Source organism: Salmo trutta, chromosome 1 (genome assembly GCF_901001165.1).
Source record: "Salmo trutta chromosome 1, fSalTru1.1, whole genome shotgun sequence".
NCBI classification, from domain to species: Eukaryota; Metazoa; Chordata; class Actinopteri; order Salmoniformes; family Salmonidae; genus Salmo; species Salmo trutta.
In genome coordinates this window covers 40,802,097-40,815,461 of record NC_042957.1, presented here as the reverse complement: position 1 = coordinate 40,815,461, position 13,365 = coordinate 40,802,097, and the positions used below count along the sequence as shown (strand labels likewise).

Sequence of the window (13,365 nt, the reverse complement as noted above, 5' to 3'; positions counted from 1 at the left end):
CCACAAATGTCACAGGACTCTTCTGAAGGTAGACAAACGGATGGAAGATATAGGACAGACACTTCAAAACCTTATTCTTTAGGATTTATTTTGACTGTCTTTTTTGGCATTTATGAATGTATTATTAAATATAGGGATATAGGTATTGTTTTGATACCTAAAAGGTTCTTAAACTTCTAAATCAAATAGCTAAATGATCCATTGTATGACCATCCTAAAACAATTCAATATGTTATCTTAGTACTTTTAGAGGTTTTAAGAACACCTGCTCGTTCCATGGCACAGACTGAGTAGGTGAAAGCTATGAAAGCTTATTAATGTCACTTGTTAAATCCACTTCAATCAGTGTAGATGAAGGGGAAGGGACAGGTTAAAGAAAGATTAAGACTTGAGACCATAGACATGGATTTTGTAGCTGTGCCATTCAGATGGCAGATGAGCAAGACAAAATATTTAGGTGCCTTTTAAAATGGGTATGGTATTAGGTGCCAGGCGCACTGGTTTGTGTCAAGAACTGCAACGCTACTGGGTTTTTCACGCTCAACCTTTTCCCGTGTGTATCAAGAATGGTCCACAACCCAAAGGACATCTAGCCAACATGACACAACTGGGAGAAGCATTGGAGTCAACATGCAACATACTTTCGACACCTTGTATAGGGCAAAAAGGAGGTGACGAAAGAAACCAAGTCCACACAACTTGTACATGATCTCAAGAACTGGAATCATTAAGCAGAAAAAGTGGCTCTAACACAACCTCTTTCTATGTCTCTCTCTCCCCGTCTCCTATCAGAGCAATGTCCAGCCACTGAGTCCAGTAGCAGAGGCCTGTGTCCGTACAGACGTCCGTGTGGCACCGCTCTCTAGTCAGAACTGTGTCAGATACAGAGATAACCCTGCCCTGACCTACGGCCTGCTGCATCCACCCAGTAAGTACATAAGGACGTTTTTTTGTTTGTTACACCCCTATCACCTCCCCCACACCCTTTGCTAAATGCCTGTACCACATTAGTGTACATGCATAGCCAGCTGTGCAGCAGCTGCCAATGCTTGATCAGGAATGTCTCATAAAATGTTTAAAGACCAGTTGATAATTAAAATCAATTGAAGTTTTTAAAGTGTCTGCGTTTATTTAAGTTAGATTTTATGTTAATGTTTCTATATGCAGATCTGGGTGCCAATGGAACAGAGGCAGAGTCATTACTTACCAGCAACATGGTGCCCATGTATCCTGCCTTTAAAGGTGAGCAGGTCAGGCTAGCTGGCAAAGAGACAGAAAAGTCTCCAGTGCTATGCAATAGCTCAAACACTCAATAGGGTATTCTTGTTTTCTTATGGAGATGAAGCTTCAGGAAATAACTTTCCACAGAAGGGGTTTAGGACCAGCCATCAGGACAGTGTCTCTTTGCATGATGTATGTATTAGAGGTTGGCCGATTTCAAGTTTTCATAACAATCGGTAATCTGCATTTTTGGACGCCGATTATGGCCGATTACATGGCACTCCACTCCACGAGGAGACTGCGTGGCAGGCTGACCACCTGTTACCCGAGTGCAGCAAGGAGCCAAGGTAAGTTGCTAGCTAGCATTAAACTTATCTTATAAAAAATCTTAACATAATTACTAGATAACTACACATGGTTGATGATATTACTAGTTTAACTAGCTTGTCCTGCATAGCAAATAATCAATGCAGTGCCTGTTAATTTATCATCGAATCACAGCCTACTTCGCCAAATGGGTGATGATTTAACAAGCGCATTCGCGAAAATAGCACTGTCATTGCACCAATGTGTACCTAACCATAAACATCAATGACTTTCTTAAAATCAATACACAAGTATATATTTTTAAACCTGCATATTTAGCTAAAAGAAATTCATGTTAGCAGGCAATATTAACTAGGGAAATTGTGTCACTTCTCTTGCGTTCTGTGCAAGCAGAATCAGGTCATATGCAGCAGTTTGGGCCGCCTGCCTCGTTGCGAACTGTGTGAAGACCATTTCCTCCTAACAAAGACCGTAATTAATTGACCAGAATTTGACATAATTATGACATAACAAGGTTGTGCAATGTAACAGCAATATTTAGACTTATGGATGCCACCCGTTCGATAAAATACGGAACGGTTCCGTATTTCACTGAAAGAATAAACGTTTTGTTTTAAAAATGAGAGTTTCCGGATTTGACCATATTAATGAGCAAAGGCTCATATTTCTGTGTGTTTATTATAATTAAGTCTGACTGAGCGGTGGTAGGCTCGTAAGCATTCATTCAAACAGCACTTTCCTGGGTTTGCCAGCAGCTCTTCGCAATGCTTGCTTGACAGCGCTGTTCATGACTTGAAGCCTATCAACTCCAGAGATTAGGCTGGCAATACTATAGTGCCTATAAGAAGATCCAATAGTCAAAGGTATATGAAATACAAATGGTATTGAGAGAAATAGTCCTATAATAACTACAACCTAAAACTTCTTTACTGGGAATATTGAAGACTCATGTTAAAAGGAACCACCAGCTTTCAAATGTTCTGAGCAAGGAACTTAAATGTTAGCTTTTTTACATGGCACATATTGCACTTTTTGACTTTCTCCTCAACACTGTTTTTGCATTATTTAAACCAAATTGAACATGTTTCATTATTTATTTGAGACTAAATTGATTTTTATTTTTGTATTATATTACGTTAAAATAAAAGTGTTAATTCAGTATTGTTGTAATTGTCATTATTACAAATATAAATAAAATCGTCCGACTAATCGGTATCGGCTTTTTTTGGGTCCTCCAATAATCGGTATCGGCATTGTGGAATCATAATCGGTCGACCTCTAGTATGTATACGCCTACTGGCAGATGTTTTTCTCACTGGACTAATGGTTTTGTACTATATTTAAGGTTTATTTTAAATTGAACACATTTGCAGCTATAAGCTGAATTGTAGCATACAGTTGAAGTTGGAAGTTTACATACACCTTAGCCAAATACAGTCGTGGCCAAACGTTTTGAGAATGACACATATTCATTTCACAAAGTCTGCTGCCTCAGTTTGTATGTTGGCAATTTGCATATACTCCAGAATGTTATGAAGAGTGATCAGATGAATTGCAATTAATTGCAAAGTCCCTCTTTGCCATGCAAATGAACTGAATCCCCAAAAAAACATTTCTACTGCATTTCAGCCCTGCCACAAAAGGACCAGCTGACGTCATGTCAGTGATTCTCTCGTTAACACAGGTGTGAGTGTTGACGAGGACAAGGCTGGAGATCACTCTGTCATGCTGATTGAGTTCGAATTACATACTGGAAGCTTCAAAAGGAGGGTGGTGCTTGGAATCATGGTTCTTCCTCTGTCAATCATGGTTACCTGCAAGGAAACACGTGCCGTCATCATTGCTTTGCACAAAAAGGGCTTCACAGGCAAAGATATTGCTGCCAGTAAGATTGCACCTAAATCAACCATTTATCGGATCATCAACAACTTCAAGGAGATCGGTTCAATTGTTGTGAAGAAGGTTTCAGGGCGCCCAAGAAAGTCCAGCAAGTGCCAGGACCGTCTCCTAAAGTTGATTCAGCTGCGGGATCGGGGCACCACCAGTACAGAGCTTGCTCAGGAATGGCAGCAGGCAGGTGTGAGTGCATCTGCACACACAGTGAGGCGAAGACTTTTGGAGGATGCCCTGGTGTCAAAAAGGGCAGCAAAGAAGCCACTTCTCTCCAAGAAAAACATCAGGGTCAGACTGATATTCTGCAAAAGGTACAGGGATTGGACTGCTGAGGATTGGGGTAAAGTCATTTTCTCTGATGAATTCCCTTTACGATTGTTTGGGGCATCCGGAAAAAAGCTTGTCCGGAGAAGACAAGGTGAGCGCTCCCATCAGTCCTGCGTCATGCCAACAGTAAAGCATCCTGAGACCATTCATGTGTGGGGTTGCTTCTCAGCCAAGGGAGTGGGCTCACTCACAGTTTTGCCTAAGAACACAGCCATGAATAAAGAATGGTACCAACACATCCTCCGAGAGCAACTTCTCCCAACCATCCAGAAACAGTTTGGTGACGAACAATGACTTTTCCAGCATGATGGAGAACCTTGCCATAAGGCAAAAGTGATAACTAAGTGGCTCAGGGAACAAAACATTGATATTTTGGGTCCATGGCCAGGAAACTCCCCAGACCTTAATCCCATTGAGAACTTGTGGTCCAGCCTCAAGAGGCGGGTGGACAAACAAAAACCCACAACTTCTGACAAACTCTAAGGTTTGATTATGCAAGAATGGGCTGCCATCAGTCAGGATGTGGGCCAGAAGTGAATTGACAGCATGCCAGGGCGGATTGCTGAGGTCTTGAAAAAGAAGGGTCAACACTGCAAATATTGACTCTTTGCATCAACTTCATGTAATTGTCAATAAAAGCCTTTGACACTTATGAAATTCTTGTAATTATACTTAAGTATTCCATAGTAACATCTGACAAAAATATCTAAAGACACTGAAGCAGCAAACTTTGGAAATTAATATTTGTGTCATTCTCAAAACTTTTGGCCACGACTGTACATTTAAACTCAGTTTTTCACAATTCCTGACATTTAATCGTAGTAAAGAAAATCCCTGTTTTAGGTCAGTTAGGATCACCACTTTATTTTAAGAATGTGAAATGTCAGAATAATAGTAGAATGATTTATTTCAGCTTAGTTATTTCTTTCATCACATTTCCAGTGGGTCAGAAGTTTACATACACTCAATTAGTATTTGGTAGCATTGCCTTTAAATTGTTTAACTTGGGTCAAATGTTTAGGGTAGCCTTCCACAAGCCTCCTTGCTCGCACACACTTTTTCAGTTCTGCCCACAAATGTTCTATAGGATTGAGGTCAGGTCTTTGTGATGGCCACTCCAATACCTTGATTTTGTTGTCCTTAAGCCATTTTTCCATAACTTTGGAAGTATGCTTGGGGTCATTGTCCATTTGGAAGACCCATTTGCGACCAAGCTTTAACTTCCTGACTGATGTCTTGAGATGTTGCTTCAATATATCCACATCATTTTCCTTCCTCATGATTACATCTATTTTGTGAAGTGCACCAGTCCCTCCTGCAGCAAAGCACCCCCACAACATGATGCTGCCACCCTGTGCTTCAAGGTTGGGATGGTGTTCTTCGGCTTGCAAGTCTCCCCCTTTTTCCTCCAAACGTTTATAGCCAAACTGTTCTATTTTTGTTTCATCAGACCAGAGGACATTTCTCCAAAAAGTACGATCTTTGTCCCCATTTGCAGTTGCAAACCGTAGTCTGGCTTTTTTATGGCGGTTTTGGAGCAGTGGCTTCTTCCTTGCTGAGCGGCTTTTCAGGTTATGTTGATATAGGACTCGTTTTACAGTGGATATAGATACTTTTGTAGCTGTTTCCTCCAGCATCTTCACAAGGTCCTTTGCTGTTGTTCTGGGATTGATTTGCTTGCGTACTGTTTGTATAGATGAACGTCGTACCTTCAGGTGTTCGGAAATTGCTCCCAAGGATTTACCAGACTTGGCTGATTTCTTTTGATTTTCCCATGGTGTCAAGAAAAGAGTTTAAAGGTAGGCCTTGAAATACATCCACAGGTACACCTCCAATTGACTCAAATGATATCAATTAGCCTATTAGAAGCTTCTAAAGCCATGACATCATTTTCTGTAATTTTCCATGCTGTTTAAAGGCACAGTCAACTTAGTGTATGTAAACTTCTGACCCACTGGAATTGTGATACAGTGAATTATAAGTGAAATAATCTGTCTGTAAACAATTGTTGGAAAAATTACTTGTCATGCACAAAGTAGACTTGCCAAACTATAGTTTGTTAACAAGAAATTTGTGGAGTGGTTGAAAAAACGAGTTTTAATGGCTCCAACCTAAGTGTATGTAAAATTCCGACTTCAACTGTATGTGTCTTGATTCGATGAGGTTCAGGTCATCCACAAAGGCCCAGGAGTTGGATACCGTATCATCTGATGCACCATTGACGTGAGCCACGAATACATTTGGACCAAGTGGTGTGCCCTGGGGGAGGCCATAGGAGAGTTCTTGGGCCCAGGATAGAGTCTCATGGTATTTTGTTACTTGGCTACGGACGGAATGCAATGCATGATCTCTGGTCTGACAGATAATTGCAATGGTGTGATCCACAAGATCAAAGACCTTGTTTTAGTCTGTCAGGACCCATGTGCTGGAAGTGCCTCTGGTGTGTGCTGTTCTGTACAGCTAGTCTGCCATGCTTACAAGGCACTGGGTGGTTGAGCATCCCTTGAGGCAGCCAAACTGTTGGTTGGAGATGTTCTTTTGGGTATCCTGTGTTGCCCATTCAGCAACAAAACCTTCACACATTTTTGCCAGAAGAGGCGTGAGTGAGAGGGGCCGTAGCTGGTCAAGGCTCAGTAGATTACTCTTCGGCATGGGGTCCACTATTGCCTCTTTTCATTGATGTGGAACTACTCCTTCACACAGGGAGGTGTTGAAGATGACTGTCAGGGGGATGGATATTTCAACTACAAATTTCCTTGATGAATCTAGACCTGGGGCTTTTCTGGTTGGAACGGAGAGTAGTCTCCTGTGCATTTCCTATTGTTCAACAGTAGGGTGTGGCATAGCTGGCAAGAATGCAGGTAGGTTTGACAGGTTTAGTGGTGATAATGATGTGGTGACCGACAAAAACGTGTCATTCATAGCATTGGCAATGACAGAATGGTTGTCTGGGTTGAACCCGATGGAGATTGTCTTTTTAGTGCTGGTCAGGGATTTCATTTAAAAGTACCATGTGGCTGGAATCTCCCTTTAGTTTTTTGGGGGGATTTTGGAGTGGTAGAATGTTGATCTTGCTGCTTTGATCTCTCTGGGTTTTGTTCCTCAGTGTGCTGTGAAGGCAAGTCTTTTTCACTGAAGGCTTTCTGTCTGGTTTTTAATCAGCTCTTTGAGTCTAAGTGAAAGCCACTCCTTATCCTGTGCATCAGTGGAGGCTTGTGGGAGGAGCTATAGGAGGATGGGCTCATTGTAATGGCTGGAATGGAATTATGGAACGGAGTCAAACGTGTTTGGTACTTTTCTATTCATGCCATTACAGTTAGCCTGTCCTTTTATAGCTCCTACCATCAGTATCCTCTTCTGTGCATGCATCCTAACCACCTGTTTTGGGAAGTAAACTGCAATGATGTGATTTAGGGTGTTATAGAAGTTGTCTGTTTTCTCCTGTGCACTCTCCACATGTGTTACTTTCGGCCATTTATGGAGGGAAAGCCAATGGAACCGATGGTGACCTTCATGCTGTTGAAAACAGGAATAAATCCAAAGCTGAGACTTGAATGCAAAATAAAGATGTTTATTAAAACATCATGGTGCCCAAAAAATCCTAGTGCATAATGAAAGGGTGAAAAAAAAAACCAAACATTTCGGCTTCAGGCCATGATCAGTGTAAATCGTCGGCACACGTACTTGAGGCCTCATTTATCAATATTGCATAGAAACTATTCTAAAATACTACTTATGAGTGGAATTTGGAATGTTGGTACACTGTAACACCCTGGCCATAGAGAGGGTTTTTTTGTTCTTTATTTTGGTTAGGCCAGGGTGTTACATTGGGTGGGCGTTCTATGTTCTTTTTCTAGGTTTTTTGTATTTCTTTGTTTTGGGCCGTGTGTGGCTCCCAGTCAGGCACAGCTGAAGTTCGTTGTTGTTGATTGGGAGTCACACATAAGGAGCAGGTTTTTCCTTTGGGTTTTGTGGGGGATTGTTTTCTGTTTTGTTCAGTTGGGACCAGACAGGACTGTTTGCTGTCGTTGCTATCGAGTGTTTTGTTCATTTTTGTAGTGTTCTCTTGTTTTTTGAATTAAATATCAAGATGAACACACAACCTCCGCTGCATCTTGGTTTTCTTCCGACGACAGCCGTTACATACACATAGAAAAGGTGTGGTTTATCAAACAATCTACGAGCGTACATCTTCTTTTTTTTACGCACACCGTTAGGAGATTGAGAAATACCAATTGGTCTCAGTGCTCGTGCAAGACCTCGGCTATTTGCATTTCAAAATGCCTCTAATTAGCCATATATGGTCAAAATCTTCCCTTGAAAGCCCGTGGGGAATATACAATGCCATACCATGAAATACAATGGCGCAACCAGAACAAAAATTATAACTTTTTAGAGACTGAAATAGAGGTGCTAGTGTCAGAGATTTGAGTACAACCAAAAGGTTTTATTCGCTAAGTTGTGCCTTGACCAGTAAAAATGAAAACATAGAGAGGACCATTAGGACAATTCAAGTTGCTTTAGCAATCGCATTCAAACGAGACTGCAATTTAAACTAATTAGACTGTAGCGTCTGTGTTGGCATCAAAATCTGCCGTGTAAACTACGTTTCTATTCAAGCGTTGATTGACATGGTAATAGCCCGATTAGTATTGGAGAAAAGTTGAAAAAAAACCGGACCCCTCTGACGCTGTACATTAAATGGTGACGTGTCATGGCGTAACGTACAGCACCCATAATGCAACTCATTCTGTGTCGTACAGCCTCTCACCACCAGGTGTAGCGCTTCTCTCGCAGATTAAAAACAAGAAAGGAACAGGGTAAGGTGGGATACCTAGTCAATTGTACAACTGAATCCGTGGAGGCTGGTGACTTGACAAATTGAGGAGGATGGGAGACCCACGGTATAGGCGCGGAACACACGGAGACCACAAAGTGTGTTTCAAAGACAATTTTATTTTAACCTAAAGCATTTAATAAAGACATTTATAGTACAATATCATGGGGAATGGGAATGAGAAGGCTACTTACAGTGTTGGAAAGGGATCACAGCAGTGATTGAATGAGGGTATGAGGCGTGAGTTGAAGTGTTGAGGCTTGACCAGTGCAGGACAGGATTTGACAAAAAACAATAACACAACACACTACACAGACAAAAGATCTAAGAATGAGTTAGTCCAAGTAAAATCTTTGTGTGTGTGATTTGACTCTACGTACAGTAATGAGAGAAAATTGATAGGGGTACACACAGTGCTTGGAGAGGAAACATTAAATGTGCCAGTGGATGAGCCGGCACATGAGACGTGGCTTCAGTTCATGTCAGGAGAGAGTTGAAAATGATAGTGGAGTGGTCATCACCGCTTAATCATAGAATAGGAGGGGACATGCCTGTAAATACAAATAGCAGATACATTCCATTAACGCTGCGCCATCGTAGGTTTGGACATCGAGTTTCTCGATTAAATTCTCAAAATTCATAAAGTCAAACACAGACTGCGCATGTCGCCCACATGACACATCAAAGTAGCTCAAACATTCCTGAATAAAGCCCTGATCATTCACATACCTGACAATAACTGTCAACTGCAAGCAGACTGGTGGCACCATAGGTCCCAGAGCGGTGGGGAAATTTTTACCTCTTGGGGCCTGGAGTTTTCCCTTATGTTAACCTAACTAGGAAACTCTGAACCCTATAAGGTATGACGGTGATTAATCCGTTATAAAAAGGTTTTCATATGGGCTATGATGCGGACAGAGAAATCATCAATTTTTGCTTTTACATATACCATGTGAACATTTCCTCAGAATAAATAAAACAGGATTGTAGGGAGCTAGAGATACCACTAGATGGGGTATCGAACACAAATAAGAGGCAATATACCAGTTACAGAAAACCCATCAATAACAATTCTTCGTTCGTGCCTGATGGGTGGGTAGTTTTTAAACAGAATATCCACCTGCATTTAGTCTGAAAAAGATGACCACCCCTACGTGAAAGTTGTATCTTCTGTATAGCACAGAAGGACATGGAGGAGATGGGGTGACCGGTCTCAGAGAAATGATGTGCAATAGGGGATTTGGAGTCATTTCTCCTTACAGCACTCTTGTGTTCTGTAATACGTGCTCTTATCTGTCTACTGGTTTTGGACAAGAGTAAGGTATATGACGTTAGAAGAGCTGCATGTGACAAACTGTTTGATAGTGTATTGTTTGCCAGTGGCAGAGCTGCTGAATACGCTCTCTTCTTCACAGGAATCCCTACATGCCGCACAAATACGGCAGGGGTAGAATCCAGTCACCTCGTCCAGTCTTCCATAATTTATTTTCGGGGGAACATGAGTGTCAGCCCAAACAATGAAGTCCTTGACATTCCTGGCCCTGTAGAGTGAATATATATATATATTTTTTTGGTATGCAGGATCAGCCATGAGCCATGTAAAGGTGCAGACACATTAAAGTTTTTATTTTTTTACTTGTATCCCTTCTGGATGAGGTCTCATCAATGGTACGTTCTCTACTGGTATGAGTGTGCATCAAACGGTCTATACATTTTCATAGCCTCATTTTAAAAGTCTGTTTTACCAGTACAAAGGCACTTCAGTCTTAGAAATTGTGTGTACGGTAATCCCTTCTTCAGAAATGTGGGATGCGTACTAGAGGCATTTACAGTAGGATACCGTTCTTGTCTGTGGCCTTTGTATACAAAATAGTCAACAAGGACCCTGAGTCAAGGTGCACAAGGGTATCAAGGAAAGAAATAATTTACCCTCAAATGTACCAAAATGTCTAGATCAAAGTAATCTATTCTATATCAGATTCCTAAATCAAACACTTCATAAAATTCTTAAACACTTAAAACAGTGAATAACTAATAAATGTATAGGAGCAATCATCCAAGGCTGCCACCTCGTTTCTATTAGGCTTACTCTTAAAGCATGTAACATTCTCGGCCTGCAGCACTGTTCGATTCTATTTTGAATTAACCTCGGCCAATTTAAGTATGAATTTTCACTCAAAACATGAACATTCTAGGGCCTGTTCTAATCACAAAGTATACATTTCCTGTGACATCCTACAATATTTACTACACCCTAAGGTTCTAGTTTAATAGCAGGAATCTGCTGAATCTTCTGACTCCCTAGTGAACATTTTAAATCTTACAAGCCGTAGATTTAGGATCAGTGTTTGAGGCTTATTTCTAGCCCAATTGAGTTCTCAGACTGGTCTCTACGTAAACACTTCCCAGTGAATTATGATTGTAATCTGACCGTGGTCATAGTGAGCCATTGATTCAGTAGACATAGGATCTCTGTTACATTGATTCAGTAGACATAGGATCTCTGTAACATTGATTCAGTAGACATAGGATCTCTGTAACATTGATTCAGTAGACATAGGATCTCTGTAACATTGATTCAGTAGACATAGGATCTCTGTAACATTGATTCAGTAGACATAGGATCTCTGTTACATTGATTCAGTAGACATAGGATCTCTGTTACATTGTGTTAAGGGGACGGTAGTGCAGTAGGGTGCTTCAACACTATTTACCAGATAGAGGTCACGATAAAAACCCAGCCCATTCCCTAAACTCTCTTTAGTGTTGTATTCTTCAATTACCATGCTGTGTAACTGGCTCGACAACAGTACGTTCTTGCTATGCTATTGTAATGTAAGGGAGATGGTTATGTTCAAAATCCCACTCCTTTTTGTACTCTGTGCTTGGCATGGAATGCCGAAGTGAGTGCCTGAGTTGTTTTGACATTACATTCCTGTAACAACTTGTGGTTAGTTAATCATAAATTGTCAATGTGTTGCTTAATAGAGGAAATGTGAAATTGAGATTACCACAGGCTGTGGTGTGCATTACTTTTGATCCGCTTCCATAGGGCTCTGGTCAAAAGTAGTGCATCATGTAGGGGATCGTGTGCCATTTGGTTTAAATCACATGTTAGTGGTTAGGATTGTTTAATATGATGCCACCCTCTGGGTTCCATGGTGATCAAAGTGAGAGTGTTGGATGTGTTGTCACTTTTGTTGATGCCCATGGACACTGAGAAATCAATCCATCATTAAAGGTGGTTTATGAAGTATGATATATGATTACCTTTATTTCCCCCATAAATTGGCCTCCCAAGAAGAGGCACTCTGTTGATAACTTTACAGACACTGCGCTCTGGTGGCAGATGGGGGAAGTCGACACATCTGGGATTGTATGCAGATTAACTTTTATTGTAAAAAGTATTTTGTCTGGAGGCAAAACTGAGTGATTTCCCCTGAGATAGGCCCGCTGCAAAGTCAAAATTGGCTATTGTAAAAATTCATGAAAACAAAAATGTGCTTTTTGGTCTTATTTTAAGATTAGGGTTAGCAGTGGGGTTAGAATTTATGACTTTGTGGCTCTAGTGACCACTCTGCAGAGCTGCCTCCAGAACAACGTAAAATGCTAACCTGTAGCGTTTGAGTTGGAGTGCTGATCCCCCCTGTCCATTTATTCACATTCATTATGATCTGAAACAGAAAACCTATTCTAGATCAGCACTCCTACTCTAAGACATTTTGTGAATATAGTTCCTGAATACATTACTGAGTTACTTAGACAGTCAGATATGACTTGTAATGCCGTCACAAATATGATAATATATTTTCAGATGTTTGGATGTACTTCCATGATGTCCTCCTGGTGAAATATTCCCAGCAGCTGAATGGGGTCAATGTTGTCAGTGGACCTATCTTTGACCAGCACTACGATGGACACTTTGATGCTCCCACAGTTAGCACACTGTAAGTGGTCATCAACCATGAGTTTCTTTGTGGGCGTGGGGTTTTGATTCTCAGTTGTAATCTATTACATTTATTTATTTCAGATTGACATTTAACTCATTTAGCAGGGGATACAATGCTATAACACAGTATTGACCATGGCCTATTCGCCTCTCTAATCGTATCTCTCTCTCTCCTGCAGACACGAGGCTCCTTTCCCCACTCACTTCTATGTGATCCTGACCAGCTGTGGGAACTCGTCCTTCTCCCCTGCTGACTGCCAGGGTCGTCTGGAGACCACATCCTTCATCCTCCCCCATAGACCTGACCACACTGAGATCTGTGCTGTGAGTCACATCGGCTGTCCGTCTGTCTAGCTGTCATCTTATTGTTTCCTATAGGGTCACCTGTAATCCTTTTGAGGAAATCTAATGTGATCAGAACCGGGTCAAATTGAGGCTGTATGTTTAACAGTGTTGCTTCCGTCCCTCTCCTCGCCCCAACCTGGGCTTGAACCAGGGACCCTCTGAACACATTGACAACTGCCTACCATGAAACATTGTTACCTATAGCGCCAAAAAAGCAGCGGTCCTTGCAGAGCAAGGGAAACGGCTACTTCACGGTCTCGGAGCGAATGACTCATCGATTGAAATGCTACTAGTGCGCCCCGCTAACTAGCTAGCCATTTCACAACGGTTGCAAATGTTAAATACTTTTAAATACTTTTAAATACCACTGGATTTAGTTTGTCCTGTACAATGCAACCCATGAAATAATCCCAGAAGTGCAAATTCTGAACTTAATCAAGTGCACCTCAATTATGTTAAGGTATTT

At 41.2% G+C, this 13,365-nt stretch overlaps 1 protein-coding gene across 2 annotated transcripts in view; it reads left to right on the top strand.

Moving 5' to 3' along the window:
* Positions 1–13,365, top strand: part of LOC115195902 (ectonucleotide pyrophosphatase/phosphodiesterase family member 1) — a 75,881-nt gene that overhangs the window by 61,199 nt on the left and 1,317 nt on the right. For both annotated transcript variants that reach the window (XM_029756249.1, XM_029756254.1), the window contains exons 21-24: positions 793–928; positions 1,168–1,242; positions 12,420–12,552; positions 12,734–12,878. In XM_029756249.1, the coding sequence (XP_029612109.1) occupies positions 793–928; positions 1,168–1,242; positions 12,420–12,552; positions 12,734–12,878 (489 nt within the window). The remainder of the gene's footprint in view (positions 1–792; positions 929–1,167; positions 1,243–12,419; positions 12,553–12,733; positions 12,879–13,365) is intronic.